The following is a 21,146-nucleotide window of genomic DNA, read 5'->3' as shown; positions in this document are numbered from 1 at the left end:
TTCAGGTGCTGACCTGTTTTCAGAATTGGATCAAGTATCCATAGTTGAGGTTTTGATTGATGATGAAAATAAAGGGTTAGTTCTCGTTTAATTCACTGTGGATCAAAAAGCCAAGCTACACTGACAGTAGGTGCAGAAAAAGGCAGAAAGAGGTCTGTTGTGTTGGTAAAGAATGAGAATGAATTTCATATGTGATCCTGTTGCAGCTGGGGAAGATAAATGGAGTTGAAAGAAATTTTGTTTGTGCTGAGCATTAAGTGATAAGATCCATTTGAGAATAAGACTGACAAATCCAAAAAGATAAGTGCATTATTTTTGCTTCTTCCAATTTAAAAGAGAAGATCTAATGGAAAGATGTGTATGTTGTTAGCAGGAACCAGCCATGGGGGGAGGGTTGAGACCAACCTGCTGCTTAGGAGGAGACTGATGGCAAAAAAGCAACGTTTTCCCTTGTCTGACCATGGGAAATGCAGGTCTTTTTATTTATCTGTGCATTCATACAGAAAGGAGACCCCTTCCAAACAAAGGGGAGACCTGCCTTGTTTCAGAACACTGATGCACATTCTCTTACGAATAACGGTATTGAGCTGCTGATCAGTTATCCTAAAAAATGTTTGCTTTGCATTAAAGGCTTTCTGCTTTAGACAAACTAGACTTAAACTCTGCTGCAGAGGGCTCTGGGCTTTGTGGCAGTGCAAGGCATCAGCCTGAATTTCAGCGACTTTTGTGAAATTCATTAATAGAAGGCAGAGTAAGGAATGTAATCTTAGCAAAAAAGGATTGGTGTCATTTATTAAGGAGATCAGGTTAGGATGTCTGTTTTTTATTATGCTTCTGGACCTTAAAAAGCCACAGACTTGTTTAAACTAATTGGCAGCACTGTAGAAGTCAGTGATGCAGCTGGCTTCCTGGCAGCTAAGTAAAGGACATTCAGTGCTTTCAGTAGAGAGGTAGATGCTTGATAGCATCTGATACCCTGGTGTCAGAGGTGAATAATTAACACGTGGACATTAAAAAAGTCAGGTAAGATCTTTCAGTGGCAATGCACTATTGGGATGAGTAAGGCCAAAAAACAGATAATGGTTTGATTTGGGTGCTTTTCAGTCCCAAGTGAGATGCTTGCAATCAAAAAAGATGAAGTAAAACTTCTGAAACTCCGTGTTCAAGGTCAGATTGTGGAGCAGAAGATGGACATGTGGGATAATGCAAAATGTGTGCAGTCCTCATTGTGCTGCTGTTGGTTTTGCTTTGCTTATGCCTGTGTCCTGTTGCTGGACCTCATCTGGCAAATACAAATGCAGTTTGTGTTTTTCTGCATTTGTTTTAATGTTCTTTGAGTAGTTCCAAACTATACGTAGGCATTTCTTGGAGGTGTGCTTTTAGTGAACTTAATTATACAGTGTTGTGGATTGGCTGTGCTTTTAGGGCTTCTTCTGCATTACATATTCCATGTAGCTTAGTTTGCTGAAGTGTGTTACAAAAGGAGATACCTGTGCTGTCTGAAGGATCTGGTTTAGCTGCAGGTACATTGGCAAAGCTGTGCAGCCTCTACAGTAACTTTGGTGATATAGCCTGTATCCATATGAAGAGCACTGTTTACCAACATAAACATTACATCTGTGCAGGCATGAGGTATGAATGTAAGCTGCCAGGACAGCTAACCCTATCTAGCAGAGATCAATGCTCCTTTCTGAAGTTCTTTTCTTTACAACCCAGGTCAGAGTAGCTGTGAAACTATAGATTTTAACAGTCCTCCCAGTGAGAGGTTTCTGTTGGTTTTAGCACATTGGATGTTTCTCTTCTTGTGTGTTTTCATGGTCAGTCAGCCTCTGGTGACAGCACTGATTCTGTTGCAAAATGAATTTTAGGCTGGTGCCTGATAAACCCACCTGATGTGCTTCAGGCTTTCCTCTTCCTTTACCTGTCAGGATGGAGCTTCATGGTTCGCAAGATTTCCCCATGTAAACAAGAGAACATCTGCACCCTTTCCCCATGCAGTCTTTATCAAGGCTGATCTAATAGTCCAACTTACTGCTTGGCCTAAGCAAAGGTAATTGCTTGAAATGTATTGGCATCTTGAAAGGCGATGCATCTAGTCAAGAGCAGAAATGTCTCTATTGAATTTAAAAAGATAACAAGCAAGTATTCCTGCTGAGTTTCCCTACCCACTTGTGCCAACATTCTCTTCTCTTCCAGCTTCAAAACATGTTTTCTCTTTCCTGTGTGCCAGAGAAAAGAAAGGTCCCACTCTGCCAAACAAGTAGTGTTCAGCACTCCCCTGCTTTTCATTGCTCTCCTTAGTGATGGGAAGGCCTTGAGCAAAGAGACAGTTGGGCAGAGGACGTGGTGCCTCTGCTTTGGCCAAGCATGGTGCTGTTCAGACCAGTGCAGCACCGTTGCCAACTGGCAGCAGTAGCAGAGGCTTGGGGCAGCCTGCTGCTCCTTTGATGACTGACAGGATCCTGGCGATTGCTCTCTCCAGCTTTTTAGTGTTGGCACACCCCAGAAATGGAGGGGAAGGGTGGAAATTGAAGAGCTTTATTAAATAGCAACAGCTTCCCTGGGATGGAGCGGGAGGGGAAGAGGGAAGCACTAGGTCAATAACTAGGGCTTGCAGAGCAGAGGCTTTTAGCAGAAAGTTTTCTTACCCTTCCAGGGCAAGTACAAACTGAGCTCTGTGCTTGAGTGTTGTGGCCTGGGTCCCCTTCTTCCCACATAAGTACAGCAGCTTGACGGCGAGAAAAAGATCATTGGGAAAGATTCCTTGAGGCTGTTGATTGTGATGCAGCCTCTCCTTGGCTCTCTGTGTAAGTAAATATAAATACCTAAGTTTAATACCTAACTGGTGGCTGTGACAAGTGCTAGAGTACTGATGTGCCAGTACTGTGAAGTTTGAGAGGGTGCAGCAGCAGTGGACTTGAGGTGGCCTTTGCACACCACGTGCCTTACAGCTCTGCTTTCTCTGAGCCATCTTCTCCCCTTTTGAATTCAACATTGAAGAAGTGCCTGTGAAGTGATGAAATGAGCCTTAGGGAGGTCAGGAGATGATGCAACTGCCGACTCCTGATCAGGGAGGATGGAAAAGGCACACTAAAGAGTTAAGTAGTTGCTACTATTGCACTCCTTGAAAACAGAAGTGCAGAGATGAATTACTTAACAAAACCTCCCTGTACACGTCATGATTTTAGGGATGTAGAATGGAACCAACCAGCTGTTTCTTTAGTGAGTAGTGTGCCTTTTGTGTGGAACCTTGCCTCCCTAGACAGTTTCAATATTTGTAGAAGAAGACCTTTTAATCTCACTGACATCCCCTGAATTCACAGGAGAGATGGAGTCCCTGAAATGACAGAAGTGTGTGTCTCGTGTGGGGAGATCACCAGAGACAGGGTTTTCTACAAACATATTGCACAAGTCAAGCAACTGTTCTGTGTAATCCAGGCTGGATCCCCTAAAGTGAAGGGGTAGGACCTTTCTTGCCTGCAGAAATGACATTTAAATGTTTGTTGTTGTCAAGAAAAGAACAGCTTGCTATACTTACATTGCCTGTTTGAGCTTCAGCTTCCACAGGGAAGTTCAGAAGCTCCCACTCCTCAGTCTTCACAGTGTTTATAGTTAGAGAAAGATGCCATTCAAACCTCTATTTCAGCACAGCATCTGTAAACACAACTACTAACTTCACCAAATGCTGACTTGCCACATCTAATGGTGTGGCTGTGTATTACTGACTCACTATTATAGTGGTGCTAAGAGCAAGTTTGACATTGGTTATGTTATGGTGAAGAGCCTCAAAGCTTGCTGTGACTACTGGCAGTGGTTATGGGCTGATAAGGTATGGTGCAATACAGTATCTCTCCTCAATGAAAATACCACTCTATTAAAATAACCTCTTTGGAGGCTGTACTGCAGTGTGGTGAACGCTTTAAAGATTAGTATACTTATACAACAGTGGTTCTTGAAACCCTGGCCATCAGTATGGCTGTAACACATAGCCTGCAAATAGGGACCAGGCCCAATGAAAGGGAACTGGTAAATTACCTAGTGCTGGTTTTAAGAGTGTCTGAGGGTTGGCAGCAATCTCTTGACCTAGAAGCTGGAGAATCATGTTAGTGTAGGATTCCTGTAATAAGTTGAATATTATAGCTAGAAGCTTAGAACTCGAAAGCGCAGACCATCCCACTGGCAAAGAGTTGTGGTCACTCCATGGTGTGTTTCAGGCTGGCTTCTTTGGTTGAAATAGCTCAGTAACTTTTAATAAGATTTAGCAATGGAAACAAAAAGACAAGAAAAAATAATCCAAGAGGAATTAGCTGTGATCTATGGAGAATAATGCTTTCTGGCAGACTTCTGACCCTCTTTGAAGAGAGAGACCTGCCGTTGTTGAAGAAACTTTAATCTGTGGATAGAGTAGGGGGTCTTGCTAATGGATACAATTGCCAGAACCAGTCTGTATGACTGCATCAGATTGATTAGCTGGGTCCTGGTTACTGCTGCGAGTGGTGATTATGCCAGTACAGCTGCTTTCTCTTTTTATGTACTAATTACCACATGCACGGATGTCATCACCCTTAACACTGCATGGAGTTGTCCCATTAGCGTGGGAGTGGGAAGCAGCAGGGGAGGGGAGCTCTTCAGCATGACAAGCTGTTTGGAAGTGAATGGAGTGGAGTGATGAAGCAACTATTCTTACATGGAAATGTTAAGCCATCTTGCCTTTGGGATTCTGCCCTCAGCCAACATGTTTGCAGGTTGTCAGAACCAGACCCGTGTCCTTGGCAGCACTTTCCATGGGGTGCTATTTACTCAGCTGTAGCTGGCAGGTCTCCCCCCTTGGCATGGCTGGTTGGGGAGCATGTGGGACAGTGGCTCTGCAAACTCTCCTGTGGAGGAGAGCTTGTGGCTAGCCCAGGAAGGCAGCTTGTTGAGCTGTAATACCTTGTAATGCCATTCTCAGGAGGAGAGGAGCCATTTCTGACTTGCCGAAGATGGATGTGATGGAAAACCCTTGCAGTTCTTGAGAGTTTTGGAATGCTTGTTTTATGAATTTATGCTTCCAGCTCTGGCAGACCCCTCCTTTTCTCCTCCTTCCTCCTCCTCCTCAAAATCCAATCTTCCCATCAGAGTGCACCATAATCTCCATGGTAACAGGTGTTAGCATCATACATCTCATCGTTTTTCCCCAGTTCTTTTTCTTCCATGGTAGAGATGGGTAAGACCTAGATAAACCTGTAAGGACATGTTCCTTCCATCCAAACACCAAGCTTGTCTGAATAGGCTGACTGCTGAGTGATAGCCAGGGTGAAGAGTGGTCAGCTTCTGTCATACAGAGAAATCCTGAAGGACATTTTCTCTTTTAATGTGGTGGCTTCCTCAGAAGAGAGGTTAAATTTTATTACTGATGACAGGACATAATGTAGCTATTGTTTTGCTCTGATTTACTTTGCATTATGATGGTCAAGATGAAGATTCTGAGTACTAGATTTTGGAGGGCATACAGCTAAGTAGTTTCTGCCTCAGACTTCAGGTTAAGTTGTCAAATACAAGATGTGGGGTGGGCAGTAGAACTACAGAGGAACAGTCCCAGTTTGTTGTGGTAGCTGATGAGTTTCACACAGAAGAACTGTAATTATTACTTCAGGCCACCTCAGTAGTGCAGAAGTGGTTGACCTGCATTCCTGTCTACCTTTATCCTGTTGTTCCAGCACATCCTCATTCTATTTCCTGCTTCCTGGTCCAGCACCATCCTCTTTTCTGGGGAGTCTGGAAAACATGTTTTGTGATTGATGGATGGTTGCTCACCATTAAAAACTAATGTAAAACACATCTTTAACCTGGGACTTATCCCATTGAAACTCTAGATTTGAAGTCTGTGTTACCTGCAGTGGTTACAGGTTTAAACCCTGCATCCATTTCTGCAGAAATTCTGTTAATGATTTGGACTTGTAAATACAGTCTTCAGTCCTGCCCTTCTGAAGCCATGATAGAACATGTTCTGATGGCCCAGTCCACTGACATAGCTTGTACCTGTTCCTGGTAGCCAAACTTACTCACTACCCCACTTTCCACTTCCTATACCTTTGTTTTCATGATCTACATGTGTTATATTTTCTAGCTAAATAGTGTTTTCAGTATACCGAGTTCTGGTTGCTGGATGTCAGGGTGCATGAAAGCATTGTGCTGTACAAAAGCCATTAGCTTCTTGGAGAAGGACAGTATCTATGTAGATCTAATGCGCCACTTCAACGTTCTTGCTTTTCGAGCTCATACGCTTTGGAAATCAGTCTAGTGCTGACCTGAGAGCAGAGTTTGCTCTTGGTCCTTCATGTGCACAGAGTTTTCAGACAGCTGCATTATTGCAGCGTGCAGCTGTGCTAACTACCAGCAGTCTTAGCAGCTCTTCAGCATCTTACCTTACTGCAGGTAAAATGATGGTGTTGGAAGGGGACCTGAACTGAGGGGTTTTGATTTTCTTCCATGCGCTGTTGGCGTGGGGTTGGCCAAACTCGGAAACATTGTCAGGAGGCTGTTTAAATGCTTAAAAAAGGAGAGAATTGTGTATTATTTTTGCATAAAGCTTGGCTTAGAAGCAATAAACCTTTGATGCTGGAAGCCCCTGTGTACTTGCTAGATTCCTGTTCCACGCTAATTAGTTAAGATGAAAGGTGAAGGCCAGAAGAGCCCCAGCTGTCCTGCCTGCTTTCTAATGACTATACCACTTGTCCCCATCACTTTGTTTAATTAGTTTGAATAGGACTCTGCAGCCTACTGAGTGATGTGCAGATTCTCCTGGGGGAAGAATTTCTTCTACTCCACAGCTGTGTGCCAGTCAGTCTGTTAAACACTTAGGGACACATGTATGTGCATTTCTAGCTTACTCTCACTGCTGGATTCATGGTTTCTTGCAACATCCTGTGAAGTGTTATGGTCTTCTTGGCTAGCTGTGCTACTGCAGGAAGATTGAACATTTGCTTGAGCCTCCTTGGCTTTCCTATCTTGTATTGTCCTGTCAAGTAATTTGCTGTTATTGTTTCAGAGAGTTTTCAACGTTCTGTACCCGATGCCTGCCGACCAGAGAAGACATGTTAGCATCAACTCTGCTCGCTGGCTGCCTGAGCCAGGCCTGGGATTGGCATATGGCACCAACAAAGGGGACCTGGTGATTTGCCGACCAGAGTAAGTGCTTTATGTGGAGATGAAACTGCTTTGGCTGTTCTGTTCTTAGGGCAGCGGGAGTAAGATGGCTTTTTACTGCCTGAGACATTTCACTTGAGGGACTCAAAAAACCCAACTCCTAATGGTCTTTTTGGACTGCCATAGTGTTTACCAGAATCTCTTACAATCAGTGTTTGGTTTGTTGATTATGAACTTCTGAGGCTCTTTGAAATGCATCTCTTCAGCTCATTTTATTTCCCATGTGTTCCTAGCTCTGGATCCTTTGTTTCAAATGTGTGTCTCAGTTTCTGAATTTATGGACTTCTAAAAGTTTCCAATGGGAACAGCAAATTTGAGCTCTTAGTGATACGCTTGCTTTGCTCAGCTTTCATGGACCACTTGGAGTCCACCAACCAGGTTGAAAGCTGCTGACCTAGAGTTATCGAATCCTTGTTAACAGTATTCAAGCATGAGATTGTATGAACCGCAAAGATTTTTGTCATGATTATGAGCAAGCCAGTGAATTGTTTTGGTTCTCACTTAACAGTGCAATGGCATGACGTGTAGACTTGAGCTTTCTTTTATTTGTACAGCACCATGAAAGGTGTAACTGACCCTTTGTAAACTTGCAATTAAGCACAAGCTAATTTAGATGTAGTGTGGCACAGATGATGGCTGAGCAGTGTTCTTGAGGAATCTGCACCACACTTCGTTGAGACCCTTTTCTCTGTTGTGTTGTGCAGATGCTTGTTTTGGAGTAGTGTTTCTTTCATGCTGCAGGAACACTTGAGGGTTTTCTCTGCTTCAGTTATTTACCTTGGTATTCTTTCGGGTTATGTTTCACTTGTTGAAGTTCTTTGTAACTTAAAAGCTGGCAGCTAAAACCTTGCAGCACTGCTGGGGGTCTTACCACATGCATGGGGACTCCATCTGTTGTGCGTGAGATCAGGCATGTGGTGGTTGAGGAGGCTTATATGGGCAGTGTAGAGCCACTCTCTTAAATCAGAATGAATATATACAATTGTAATAGTGACTAACTCAGTACAGCCTTCTAGTGAAATCTGTGGTTGGAATTCAGATTGGACCAATTTCAGTCACACAGAATGCCAGCGCTCTTCAAACAGCCTTCTTGTTCTCTTGAACATAATCTTTCATCAAGGCCTTATTTATACATGAAGTTCTACAAGATATTATTATGGAATAAGCTATAATCACTCTTCCAGGATAAGTAGCTTTCTTCAGGAACAGTTGCTGTACTTTCTAAGCAGAATTATTCAGGAATAATGGCTCTCTTCACCAACTCCAAAGTTATTCTAAGTTTTTGTCAGTATAGAGAAGTGGTAATATCTAGTCTACTGATTATAGCTCATGTGATGAACTTGGATGAGACCCAAGGGAAATGAAGTCTCCCTGAGGATGGGTGCTTTGAACGCTGTAGAGTTGAGCTAGGTCTGACTGTTGTGGCTTGCCACACCTACATTAGGTATCCATTCTGGTGCTTGCAGTAGCCTTAAGCTAAGTGACGTGTCTCTATGTGGCACCTCACAAATTAAAGACACAACAGGTACACTTTCATGGTATGTTATAGAAGCAGTGTCAGTCCTGCTTCAGCATCTCTGTGGAACCTCTTTAGCACACCATCTTGCTATGGCAGTCTTCTATCTCCATACTTCTATTCCAGCAACAATCATGCAGTCATTCCAACAAAACCAAACTTTTTGTATGACTGTGAAACAAGGTGGCTGTAGAGGTGTGAGATTTCTTGGTGGTTTGACAGAAATGCTTCAACAGGTTTCCTGCTGGTGGCTTAAAGTGACTGATGCTTCTGGTGCAGACCTCACATGTGCTAATGGGCTCTTTTAGGAGCAGGACACCTCATATGTTCTGTTCTTGACCGCACCATTTTATAGATCAACAACAGCCAGGCTGACTTACAAACCTCTGTGTGAAGGTGTAGATACTCACCAAGCTGAATAATTTGCATTGAGGGTCTAACATCGGAACACAAGTGAGTGAGGCTGCATCAGAGCAGAAGTAGCTTCTGGCTGTGATGTCAGCCACATATCTACTTGGAAGATCCTCAGAGAAGGGAAGAATCCTGACATGTTAATGCCACCCCAGTAGCTCTTGGCTTAATAGACTTGGTTTGAAGTTGGCATATTTGTTGACTTTAACTTGAGAAATGAGGGAGAAAGATGAAAAACATTGGTGTAGCTTCCATGCACAGTAATACAGAGGAAGAGAAATACTAAATAAAGGGTTCAGCAATTGATAGAGTATTGTATGGGGGCTAGGCTGGCAAACAGCAGGGATCAAGAAAACACTGTACAGCTGAAAGCACCCCCACTGTTCTAATTTGCCAAAGAAAATGGAGCTCAGTAGCAAACAGTGGAGAGGGTTATAATTCCCTGGGTCTTTTTCCCCATGTACACTGGAGGCATTTAAAACAGAGTACTACAGGGGTCACATAAACAGGTTGAAATAGCAGCTGTGTCTCAAATACAGGATTTGAAAAAGCATGTGCTTAGGAAAAATGAGTAGTCTGCAAGCACAAGCTGACCAAAAAAAGGCATAACTTGCTCCATGGGCTCATAATGAAAAGCTGTGCAAGTAGTCCTTCTAGAGTTGTAAAGAAACAGTAATTAAAATCAACTGGTTTGGGCTGTATTGATAAGTTGGGGTAGCCCTGGTGGCAGCTGCCGTTGCAGATGGAAATGGGGAAGGTCAGGTTATGTTGGTGATCCATGGTGTGAACTTGGTACACAGATTTATTTGGTATGTTTTGAAGGAAAGGAAGATTAAACCCATGAAAAGTGAAATCAAATGCATTGTGATTTGGCTAAGGTGGACTATAGCAGGTTGGTCTTTGAGAATTAAATGTGTTTTTTATAATTAAAGGGTGAACTAAGGACTTGCTCCAGGTCTAATACCTCTGTGTTTTAGTAAGTAAGTAGTTCCCATGTTGGAACTACAGTAAATCTAGTTAATTTGTAAAGAATTAGGATTAGAATAAGATCTGGTAGAGAGCAGGTAAAGGCCTGGCTAAAAGGAAAGAATGCAACACAACTGAGAGCTGGACTCTGTCACAAAAGACGTCATTAATGGACTTCCTTAAGAACCTGTTCTGAGGTTAGTTATTAATACTATTTACACTAATACCTTGTAAGGGTGTACTGAATAAATTTGCAGAGGATGTGACATTAAGCCTTGTCATTGTGGAGAAGGATCGGAGTATTGCACAAGAATCGCGTTGCCTTGAAAGTGACTGGAGCTATAGAAATAAGAACTTATTAGTACAAAGTGCACTTAGTGACTAATAACGCTGAGCTGAGTAGTAAAATGACAGAGGAGGAGAAAGACCCAAGGTTTTAGTTGATTGTAGGTGATTAAGCCATCAATATATGAGGCTATAAAAACAGAAAGATTAGTACTAGGATGAGACACAGGATGCTTACAGCAGAGATAGCAAAATGTTAGTATCACTGTAGGAAACACTATGTACCTAAGCTGGAACAGTTTAGCATTTGCATATCTGTATTCAGAACTGGTTTTGAACTGGTACAGTGAGAAAAAGTAGCTGCTAGTGGGGTCAGTGGAACATTTTTAGCTAAGAAAACCTGCAGCTTGGGGTCTTTAGCAGGGCTGAAAAGGAGGGGGTTATATAGCCATCATAAATCTCCAGGAAAAGAGAACTGTCTAAATATATATACTTTTTATTAGAGAACAGAGAGGCATAAACTGACTGTCTGCAAACCAGAGGAAAGTACTAACCAGCTGATTTCTGCAGTAGCCTGTACAGTGGTTGGGTGGGCGCAAAAGGCTTAGCTGTTTGGAGATGCAGCTTGGCTGGCTTGCAAGGAGACAAGTGTATGACTTGAATACTTGTGACTGGGGGTGGAACTGGACGGCTGAGCTGTGAGGCAGTTCTCAGTATTTTAAACCCAAGATCCATGTCTAAACAGGTGTTGACAAGTTGGCTCTCAGAGCTGTTGTGCTGTAGGGAGGTGAGGTGGTGACAGCAGTGCTCATCCACACTTGGAAATGCACCTAATGGGCCTGAAAGAAGCTTATAAGAGACTGGCATTCATAAGCCAGTACAGTAGCTATGAGGATAGAATAAATATTAGCAAAAAGATAGAACCCCAGCAGGGTTGTATTGTGGTGAGTGAAGGAGTCCTTAGGCTTCCTTAGATTTTGGGGTGACTCCTGACTTACTAACCTGTGCTATTTGTGTGATTAAATTGGAAGAAACTTGTAATATCAGGAAAGTTTCTCCTTTCCCAGACACTCCAAGGCTAACCAACTTGTTTATTAATATGTTTGAATATGCGGTATTAGATACAGACTTGTATTGAAAACTCAGAGATCCTAATGTCTGCGAATAAATACTATTCCCAGTGAGCATAATGAACAGTGGTGGAGCAGATGTTCAGCAGTGTCTGACTGTCCTGTGCATGTTCTTGTCTTTTGCTTATTTAGCTGCTGGTTTTGCTTGCTTGCAAATAAATAAACAGTTCATCTGAGAGCAGGTCTCTGTGGCCTGTTAACATTTTGCCTACTTTTCCTGATGAATTACTGCCCTTCTGAGGAACAGTCTGTGTGAAAGAACCCAAGGGGCTGGGTTCCTGTGGGACAGGAACCCAGCTTTTGGAAGCAACTTGCTCTGCAAGTGACCAACAGGACAAGCAATTTATTTTCCATAAGTTTGATCATTGATTTTTGTTTGAAAAAGTCATCAGCCACCATGTAAAAGAGGGAGCCATTGGGAGGAGCTTCATAGAAGTAGCCACTGGGAACAGAGCAGAAAGTGAGGAAGCTGATTCGAAGGAAGACATCTGCAAATCCTGGATATTCACGGAGTAATGAATGGAATTCAGTAGATCACAGGCAGTGTAAGTGTCTTCAGGGGATGCTTCATGCTTGTCTTGTTGCTTTTTGACCAGTTGTAATGATGCTAGGCTGGAGCAAGGGTACTCAGGTCTGAGATTCCTGCTGATGAGAGGTTTGGTCCTCCTATGTGGATTGGAAACAGATTGCAGACTGTATGAGGTTGTGACAGCCTGTTCCTTTTTTGAGGGTCCTGTAGTTCACTCTTGTAATGATTCAGTGTACAGATGGTTGCCAACTGATAGACTTGCATACGTATTAGATCATGAGCCTGCTCTCTTAAAGCTTGCACATGGATTCACATTAACACATGATAGTCTGGGCTTTTTGGATGAGTTTCAGTGAGTTTGTGTTCAGTCCAGAAGTGTGGTATTGAAAGGCTCAGAGGCTGCTGTGTTTTAAAGGGTGGGCACCATTGAGCTAAATCAAGACACTAAATTCCTGACAGTGATGTTTGTTGGGAGATCCTAAAGGAATCCCTTAAGGCACACCACTTGAGGTAGCGTGCTCCACTTGTCAAACAAAGTGAACTACCATCTGCTACTCACTGTGGCTTGGAGGGCTGTCACGGGAGATGGTACAGAGCGCTGTGAATTCCCTCCACTCCTGTGCTATCCTGCAGCACACTGACTTTTCTGTGTCCTGCTAGTGCTTTTTTAGCCTCCCAATGGCTACTTCTCCCCACACATGCTGCTGACATCCTCTGTAACTGTGACCAGTTCCAGTGCTCGCTGAGGTTTTGTGCATCTTTCTTGGCTCTAAATAGTTCAAGGTTTAATGCAGTTCCTGAATCTTTGGATTTAGCAGCATGGATTGAAATCCACGGTGTCTTGTATGGTAGAATCACCTCATACCCACCCCATGAGGAGCACATTCTGGAAGGGCGCAGTGCTCATGTGCTTCTGAAAATACTAATCCAAAAACTTATGTGTTCTGAGAAAGCATTTGAAACCAATGCTTGGTTTCAAAACCAAGCACTGAAAACACCTTGTCTAGGGCTAGCTGTGTAATGCAGGCATCCACAGGAGAGGAGGGATTTCTTCAGCAGACTGAGCCTCTGGTAATGGAATTAAAATACTCCCTGAGCATCTGGTTCAGAGGCAGCATCCCTTGGAATTCTCTCATTGGGAAGTAGGTGTGGGGAGTCTCAAACTGATTCAGTGCTATGCAGTGTGCATATTTTAATTCTTTGTGGTGAGATCTGCCTCTAATGTGAAATTATTTTGGGAAAAGTCTCTTCACAATAAATTTCTATGCCTATTCCTATTACTTCACAATAAAATCCTGTTCTTATCCTATATAATTCTCTTTGCAAGAAATTCCTGTTGCAGCGGATCATTGCAATTGTTTGTCCATACCAGTCCTCTTTTTTTTTCACCTCCCCTTGAGAACTGCATATCCTCTCATCTAGTAATGGGGACAATATGTCTGTATCTAGTTACCCATGTCGGTAAAGAGATGGTAATCTATCCAGCTGTGTCTCTGCTGGCTGGCTCCATTAGGCTCTTCAGCCTCTAGCAATGATGCCCCCCAGCAGCACAAGTTCTGGTGCATTGTTTCCCTTTTAAGAATAGCTTCTGGAGGATGAAGTAAACAACGAGACAGAAGGAGGAGCTGTCTTCCTTCATGTGTAACCGATGGATATTAGCAACCCTGCAGAAGGAATGTTCTCCCAGCTGTTAACTGGGGCGGCTGGAGAGCCTGGTAATGTCTGAGTCCTTCCTGCAAATGGCCTTTTGAAAGGCAGCATTTGCACAGTGGCCTTTGACCGTGGGCTGAGTAACTGAATGTATGCATGCCCTGGACTTTTAGCCACAAGATACATTGAATTTTCTAAATGAGAGGAAAAGATGATTTTCATTGATAAAAGGACTGCAAAAGGGGAATATGGCCAATTCTGCGCTGAAGATGCATCCTGAAAGCTTATATTTGGATTTTGTTATTTGTGCATTTAAGAAAAAACTGAAATGAATTACTTCCAACTTGTGCAGGGTCGCCCAAGTATCCGAAGTGCCAAGAGGCTCAGTCATTGCAGATGCAGAAGTAGTATGGTAATATAGAGGGTTGGAATAGTATTTCCATTCTGATACTGTTTTTTTATTCCATTTCTGTTTCTCTGTGTGAATCTGATATCCAGGGTGAATGATGGCATTAGGTGAAAGATGCCTTCATAAAATTCCACTTAATATGTCTGTGAATCCTCAAGATGAATTTTGAGAGCTGCTTTAAGTCTTCAGTTGTTAGCAAGTTCATTTCCCTCACCCAAATCTTCAGGATGTGCCGAAGCTCTGACTAGTTAGTGACATTTATTTTCCACCATGCGAAGGGAAACTTGTCACAGAGCTCTGTGTTAAAGAAACTTTGCCCACTACATACCACTTTGCGTACTGTGTCACCAGGCTTCTGCCGCTCCTTACTGGTTCTTGGACTGGGTAAGACCATGGCCATGTACTCTAAGAACAGTTACCAAATGCTTCACTTAAATCTATTCACATCACACCTGCCGCCTTTTCTTCCTTCCCTTTTTTCTAATTCTATCTACAAAAGCAATTAGATTTCATGCTATCATTTAACTTACTGCCTACTGCATGTAGCTCACTCTTTCATTGTTTCATATCTCTTCTTTTTTCTCTTTGTTATATTACTGCCTTTAAGGATAAAAGCTAGGCTTAGGAGAAAGTAATTGTCGATTTAAGGATGGCTTTCTTTTCAAAGAATGCTGCTAAGGTGGCTTTTTTGGCCTTTTGTTGCTTCCTGGGTTTGTTGTAATTAAAAATCAGGTGTGTATGGCTCAAAAATTAACTTATTTTCCTCTTCTTCTTCTTTTATGTCTATAATATTCTTAATGAGTACAACTAGCTGCTCTGTCCAGCTTCCTTTCTTACTCCTTAATTGCATAAGTACCCTTGGATGTTTTCTAAGTGGAGACTTCAGAGGGAAAATTCAGCCTCTCATCCGCTTTGAGTCTCCATTGATTTTTGCCCTCAGCCTCACTGATGAGCAGACCTTTTATAATCCTAGGACCATTTTCCTCATGTTTATTTTTAAATTGTCTTTCCCCTCCTTGGCAGCACCGCTCCTTCCTGCTCTCTTAAAACCCCTCTTTTCTCGGCAGGTCTATCCTAGACCTTCCTTCTTCAGTTGTTTACTCCCTTGGCTTTCCAATAAGATCATCTTTAATTTTCTGGTCTTTGATCTACTTTTATTTGTGGAGTTTCATTTCTTGTCCCTTATGCCTGTGTTTTCCTTGTATTGAAGCCAGCTAGCAAATAGCCATTATTTTCTTCATTTTCTTTCCCTTTTTTAAACCCTCAATCTGCCTGCTTCTGTGAATGGTCTCAGCTCAATGTCTACAAACTGTAATTGGAATAATAATTGTGGATTTGGGGGTTTTGTCAACTTTTGTCCTTTTTTCTTGTTTTGCTTCTTATTTTGTTTTCTTTTGGAGCAGGTTTCCCCTGTGTGCCAAACAGAACACTTTTTAGTTGGCTAATATCAAAGCTGCTAAAGATTGAAAATATAAAACTTGGCTTGCACTGTGGATCTCATTGAGATTAGACCAAGCCAAGATCTTGGTTCTGGAGCTTGGCAGCTTTGCGTGTGCCCATCACAATGTTCTGTTAAAAAAAAGAAAGCATTTGTTATGCTTGCTAATTTTAAACATTTATTTTGAAGTTGATTCCTCCCATTCTAAATGCATTTCCCTTGTTTAGTTTGTTGGCATAAGATGTACAAAACAAGCCTACTTGGAAGCTGCTTTTGAATCAACGTAAACGCTAGCTCCTACTAAAATGCTAATGGAAGTTCAAAGATGACTAAAGAGTGACTTTGGCTTTTGAGACTTGTAGCAGTTTAAGATGTTTAAGGCCTTAGGATGCTTAAGCAATTTGCTCTCCCCCGTAGGCTCCTAACATCTTAGATTGTCTAAGCCACTGGAAGAGCTGATAGATCATAAACAGCTTAAGATATTCTGCGGGTTCAGAGTTTATTTGGAATACAGTCTGTCTGTAATCACTTAAAGCAATTAACAGGCCTTTAGGGTTTTAGAAGATTTAAAGCAAGTTATGCATTTAGAGCTTGGTTTAAGGTGATACCAAGCTATATTGTTCTTATTTATGAATTCTGCATTCTGTAATCTTGTCATGTACCTTCCAGAGGATCCTTACATGCTGCTTGATGTGGTTGGAACCAGACAAGTGAAGGATGCCATGGAATACTGGCAAGATTTTAGTCGAGAAGAAAATCAGTGAAATATCAGGAAATTCTTCTTTGGTCTGTTTCTGCCATTTGTATTCCAGGCTATTTGGCCTGAGTGGTATGTTCGTACATAAACATGCTTCTTTTCATAGTGCTAAAGCTAGTGTGTAGTGTGCTCTTACCAGTGATGTAGGAGCAGATCTTAACTCCGGGTCCTCCTTGTACAAGTATTGGGGCACTCACTGAAGCAAACAGTGGTGGGCACTCATCAGAAAGTAAAGGCTGCAGCTGTATCAGATGTGTCTGCATCATCTGTACTGGTGACAGACGATGCTTGCACTCAGAGCTGCTGAAGGGAGAGGCTGCAGTAGGCATCTACAGCTTTCTCCTGGGACAGGGAGACCTGCCTGCAGATGATGTGCCCAGATGGCGAATCTCCTGCAGCAGCTGGCTGAGCTGAAGAGCATCAGCAAGGCTGAGAAGGAGCTGGACTCCTGCTTCCAAGCACAGTCAGCAGTGGACCCGCAGCTGCTGTGGTGTGGCTGCCCCATCCCTGGCAGTGTTCAAGGCCAGGTTGGACACAGGGGCTTGGAGCAACCTGCTCTAGTGGAAGGTGTCCCTGCCCAAGGCAGGGGGTTGGAACTGGATGAGCTTTAAGGTCCCTTCCAACCCAAACCATTCTATGATTCCATGAGAGTTTTGTCCATCTGCTTATTTAAAGTACTGCATTAATTCAAATACTTTACATTTAACGATAGCCTCAGTACATCCCCTCTAAACTGCTATGTATCTCTTATAAATGTCAAAGTAGCCGATGTCTGCGTACAACCTCAGTAGGGCAGGAGTTACGTTTGGGACTAAGAAGGGTTCCCTTGTTCTCTTAGGTGCAAATTACAGTTTCCTGTGTCATGCTGAGTGTGGTGTAAAAAGCTCTGGGAAAAGCTGCTTTAAAAAACTGTTGTGGCATTTCAGTAGGAGAATTGATATTGGCATGAGGGACTGTGAGGAGCTTTTCTTGGCCTTATTCTCAGCCTAGGTTTTGCTGTGTAGCTTTGTGTCCTTAAGGGCAGTGCTCTCAACTTCAGTATCTTTGCTTGTGTCCCAAGGTAATTGAACATCCAGACTTTCATACAATCCTTTCTCCTGCACTGTTACTGTCTTGTTGATGAATTTCCTTTCATTGCTTGTTGGGTGTGTTGGAAGACTGAGTCTTAATTTAAGACTTTTTCTCTTGAAATGGAAAGCAAATTCCTCTTATGCTTTCTGTTGGAGTGTCCTCCATTTCAACTCATGTTATGAGTTTGCTCATGGGTTATAAGTGGTGAGTCCTGGAAGTTGCTTAGGTTTTAGTTGCAGTGACCCTGTAGATCAGAAGAAACCGTTCTCTTTGGGTTCTTCCTACTGTGTTAATCTCTCTCTCCCTCTGAGGTATCTAACAGCTTAGGTGACTGATGACTCCCTTCCTTAGCTATCACATTTTTGCCCAGGGAGGATGATGGTTAGAGGCGTGCCTTCTATCTAGTCTGTATTTTCTATCTCCAAACTTACAAGGCTGTCCTAATTTAAATGGTGTGAGTTTGAATAGAGGCTTTTCAAAAATCACAGCATTTAACCTAGCGGGCAGGACTCCACAATCAAACAAAGGGGGCCAGTCACCTTGCATAGTGTTGTGGTTGAGTTGGCATCCTGCCTGCAGCAGGAACATGCTGCACCAGCTGCACCAAGCTGCTCTCTGTACTGCTTCCGCAGCACCTTTGGCAGCTCAGGTAGGTGTCAGGATGTGTTTCTGCATGGTTGCTGCTCTCCAGGAGGGCAAAGCTTGCAGGATTCTGGAAAATTAATGGGCTGTATCAGTATAAAGAGTAAAAATACTCCCGCTGCTAGTTGTGAAGGGGTGACCTTTCCATTGTTCCTCTCAATGTGATGACTAGGATAATATCATACGTCACCTAAATGTCTGGGTGGTTGTTAATCGTAAACTGCAGATCTTGTGTTCTCTATGACTTACCTTGTTAGGAATTCCTGTACTTGATCTCATGCTCTTCCCCTGCTACTTATATACGGGCTGCACTCCAAGGGTGCGCGCTGAACTAGACCGGTGCCAGTGAAGCTGCACGTCTTCCTTGGTCAAAGGGAATTGCTGCCCAGCAGAGGTACTCCAGGAATCCTGTTAGCTCTTTCCATACAGTCTGCACTGCAGCCAATTTTCACTTAGATTTGTCTCTGCAGTGGTTCATCGCCTGCACAGAAAGCTAAATATTTATGAAGTAGTGTGTTAGAAATTATTGTTTTCCTACCCAGGCAGCTGCTAGGAGTGCCAAACTTTGCCTTGTGCTGACAATACCGTTGCCTAGCTAATCATGGGAGCCAGGGATGGGCTTGCTGTGCTGATCATCACACACCGGCATAAGAGATAATGAGCTGCTGACAAGGGTGCATCTGGGATCCGGCCGAGCGTTGCGTTAGATACTGCATGCTGCCGCTTCCTTCCCAAACCAGGACACTGGATTTCCTGTTCCTTAGCATAGTGTCACCTTGCTCTCTGTAGCTCACTGTATGTTTCCTTGTGTATCAGCTTTAAAGAGTAATTTCTTTCGGGGAGAAAACAAACCTTGGCAGTGTGAACATCAGCTATTCACCTAGGTGCACGTGTGGTGTCTTCTCCATGTCGAGCTTGCCACAGTCTTCATTCTAGTAATGGGGTTGTGATTATATTGCAGGCAGCAATGTCTTAATCAAGATTTAAATCAGTGCCTCATCAGACAAGTGGTGGTACTTGGTCGTACTGGTACTGATGCGCCTTTCCATGTGGCAGGATTTGAGGGAGGAGAACAGTGCATTTGCCCATTGCTGCTGCCTTCTTCAGTATTGGGGGTGGTTTCACTAAAAAGACAGTAAGTGCCATTTATGCCTCCCTGGATGTGCATACCCTACTTGCAAATTATGGGGGGTTTGCCTTGCCATCTTGCCCCTGAGCTGTATTGTTATGATGGAGTTGAGGGACTTTTGTCCTAATCCCTTCTGCTCTTCAACTCCAGTTTTGGATGTGCCAGTTGGGGGATTACGCAGATGTCTGAGTCGGTTTGTGCTGACCTGTGCTTTCTCAATTTACTTTCAAATACCAGTTAAGCCAATGCAGTAAATCGTATTCCAGCTTTCTTGTCATGTATGAATAATTTAGTCCTTAAATCCTAGAGCTTGGTCCTAGTTTTTTTAGGAGGACATACCTGAGCTGTGTAGGAAATAGTGTCCCTGCAGATGGAGAGACTCTGCTGCCTAAGTTGGTGGCTCTTGGTACTTAACATGCTCCACTCTGAATTCTTCACCCTTCAGCAAAGCGTGCAAGTCTGTGCCCTTCATCCTCTCCAAACTCATTAATAATATGAGCTGGACACAGGCATTGAAGGAAAAGTCCATCTCTGAACAGACCCCTGCTGGGAAAGCCAAGCTGTGAGCAGCTCTGCACTTAAGAAAGCTAATGGAAGTTTCCAGGGAGGGCTTAGAGAGCTTAGTGACAGCCATAAAAAGGAAGTAAATAAGAACTTGCCTAAGTGGACCTCACTGTCCATGACTGACACAGTGTGGAGAATTGCAATTTTTCACCCCAAAGCCCTGGGCAACAAATGTCCTCCTTACTGCATCCACATCCAAGAGGCAACATGCGCCATGCTGCACAGAGCTTCTACCTGTGCCTTGGAAAATGTAAAATGCTTCCAGCATTTCCATGTCTAGAGTTTGATGGAGCAAAAGTTAAATGCTTACATCACCTGAAAATATTCATTTCTCCAGTGTAAGCTCTGCTTCTGTGAAATGAATAGTCAGGCCTTGATTTGCAAATCTCCCGGGAAACATACTGTGTGAGGCTTGCTGATTTACAGAATTCAAGCAATATTTTGCATTGGGAGTTAAAAAACCTTCAGGCTTTCTGAAACAGGGAGATTGCACTGTTTTAAATAGGTGTGGTTAAACCAGAGCAAATCTTGGAGCTTAATTGAAAATCTGTTTTAAACCAAGGTGATCGTCGTTGTCACACACATCTTGCTGTGTACTTGAGTTGGTTTAAGGTGTGATTATGTGATCAAGTTTCTACTGCAGGTATGGTCTTAAAACTGACAATCCATACAATAGGAGCGTTTCTTTGATGAAATCTTTGTTATTAAGAAGGGAAGTGATGATCTATGTATAAAAAAGAGCACCCAACCAGTTCCCTCTGTTCAGATATTTGCTTTCCTCACTGTACCTTGGTGCAGCCTGAAATATCTCTTTCTGCAGCTTCAATCCAAAGGCTGGAAGACCCAATGGGGAGCAAGCTGGATGTTGGTCTTAGGGCTGTGGAGAGGCAGATGTGGGTTCTAGGTCAAAGAAATGCAGATGCATGCAAAAGAGAGCAAAGATGGTGCTGAGGTAGGGAGTGCCAGCTGTTTGTTCTCAGCCGCTTGTCTGGCCCTGCAGGGAGACACACTCAGTCCAGTCTAAAAAGCCCAGTTCATGTGGTGCTGAGGATGTTGAGCTCCCATGATGGCCAAGTCTAACGACCTCGGCTTAAGTCTGTTCATAGGTGTTCCCAGAGTCAGCAATGGGAGCAATGGTGCCAGCTGCTACAGGTCCTCCTATGGGAAAGGCAAGCAAAGTCCTCCGTTCTCTGGCAGTAAATGAGTAAATAGGACTCTGGCAGTGAAATTCGGTTGATAAATGGCAGCATTTAAAACCAATGTGCAAAGTCATGTATTAAATGGAATGACTATTGATTTGGTCGTCCAGGGAAAGGTACAAACTGGCAGCGTGGAGTTAGAACAGACTTTCCTGTCCAACAGCCTGACTGTACAGTAGTGTGCCTCTGCAGAACATGGAGGGGCACAGGGACAGGAGTTTTTAACCTGGTGTACTGCCTGTCAGCTTGGTACCATGGTGCT

The 21,146-nt window shown here is 43.2% G+C and overlaps 1 protein-coding gene across 3 annotated transcripts in view; it reads left to right on the top strand.

Annotated features, from left to right (window-relative positions):
* AMBRA1 (autophagy and beclin 1 regulator 1) overlaps positions 1-21,146 on the top strand; it is a 130,540-nt gene that overhangs the window by 95,243 nt on the left and 14,151 nt on the right. For all 3 annotated transcript variants that reach the window (XM_062635807.1, XM_062635806.1, XM_062635808.1), the window contains one exon: positions 7,031-7,170. In XM_062635807.1, coding sequence (XP_062491791.1) covers positions 7,031-7,170 — 140 coding nt within the window. The remainder of the gene's footprint in view (positions 1-7,030; positions 7,171-21,146) is intronic.

Source organism: Pezoporus occidentalis, unplaced genomic scaffold (assembly GCF_034315485.1).
Source record: "Pezoporus occidentalis ecotype Australia unplaced genomic scaffold, CSIRO_AGI_Poc_V1 ctg46, whole genome shotgun sequence".
Taxonomy (NCBI): Eukaryota; Metazoa; Chordata; class Aves; order Psittaciformes; family Psittacidae; genus Pezoporus; species Pezoporus occidentalis.
This window is presented reverse-complemented; position numbering and strand designations above follow the sequence as displayed.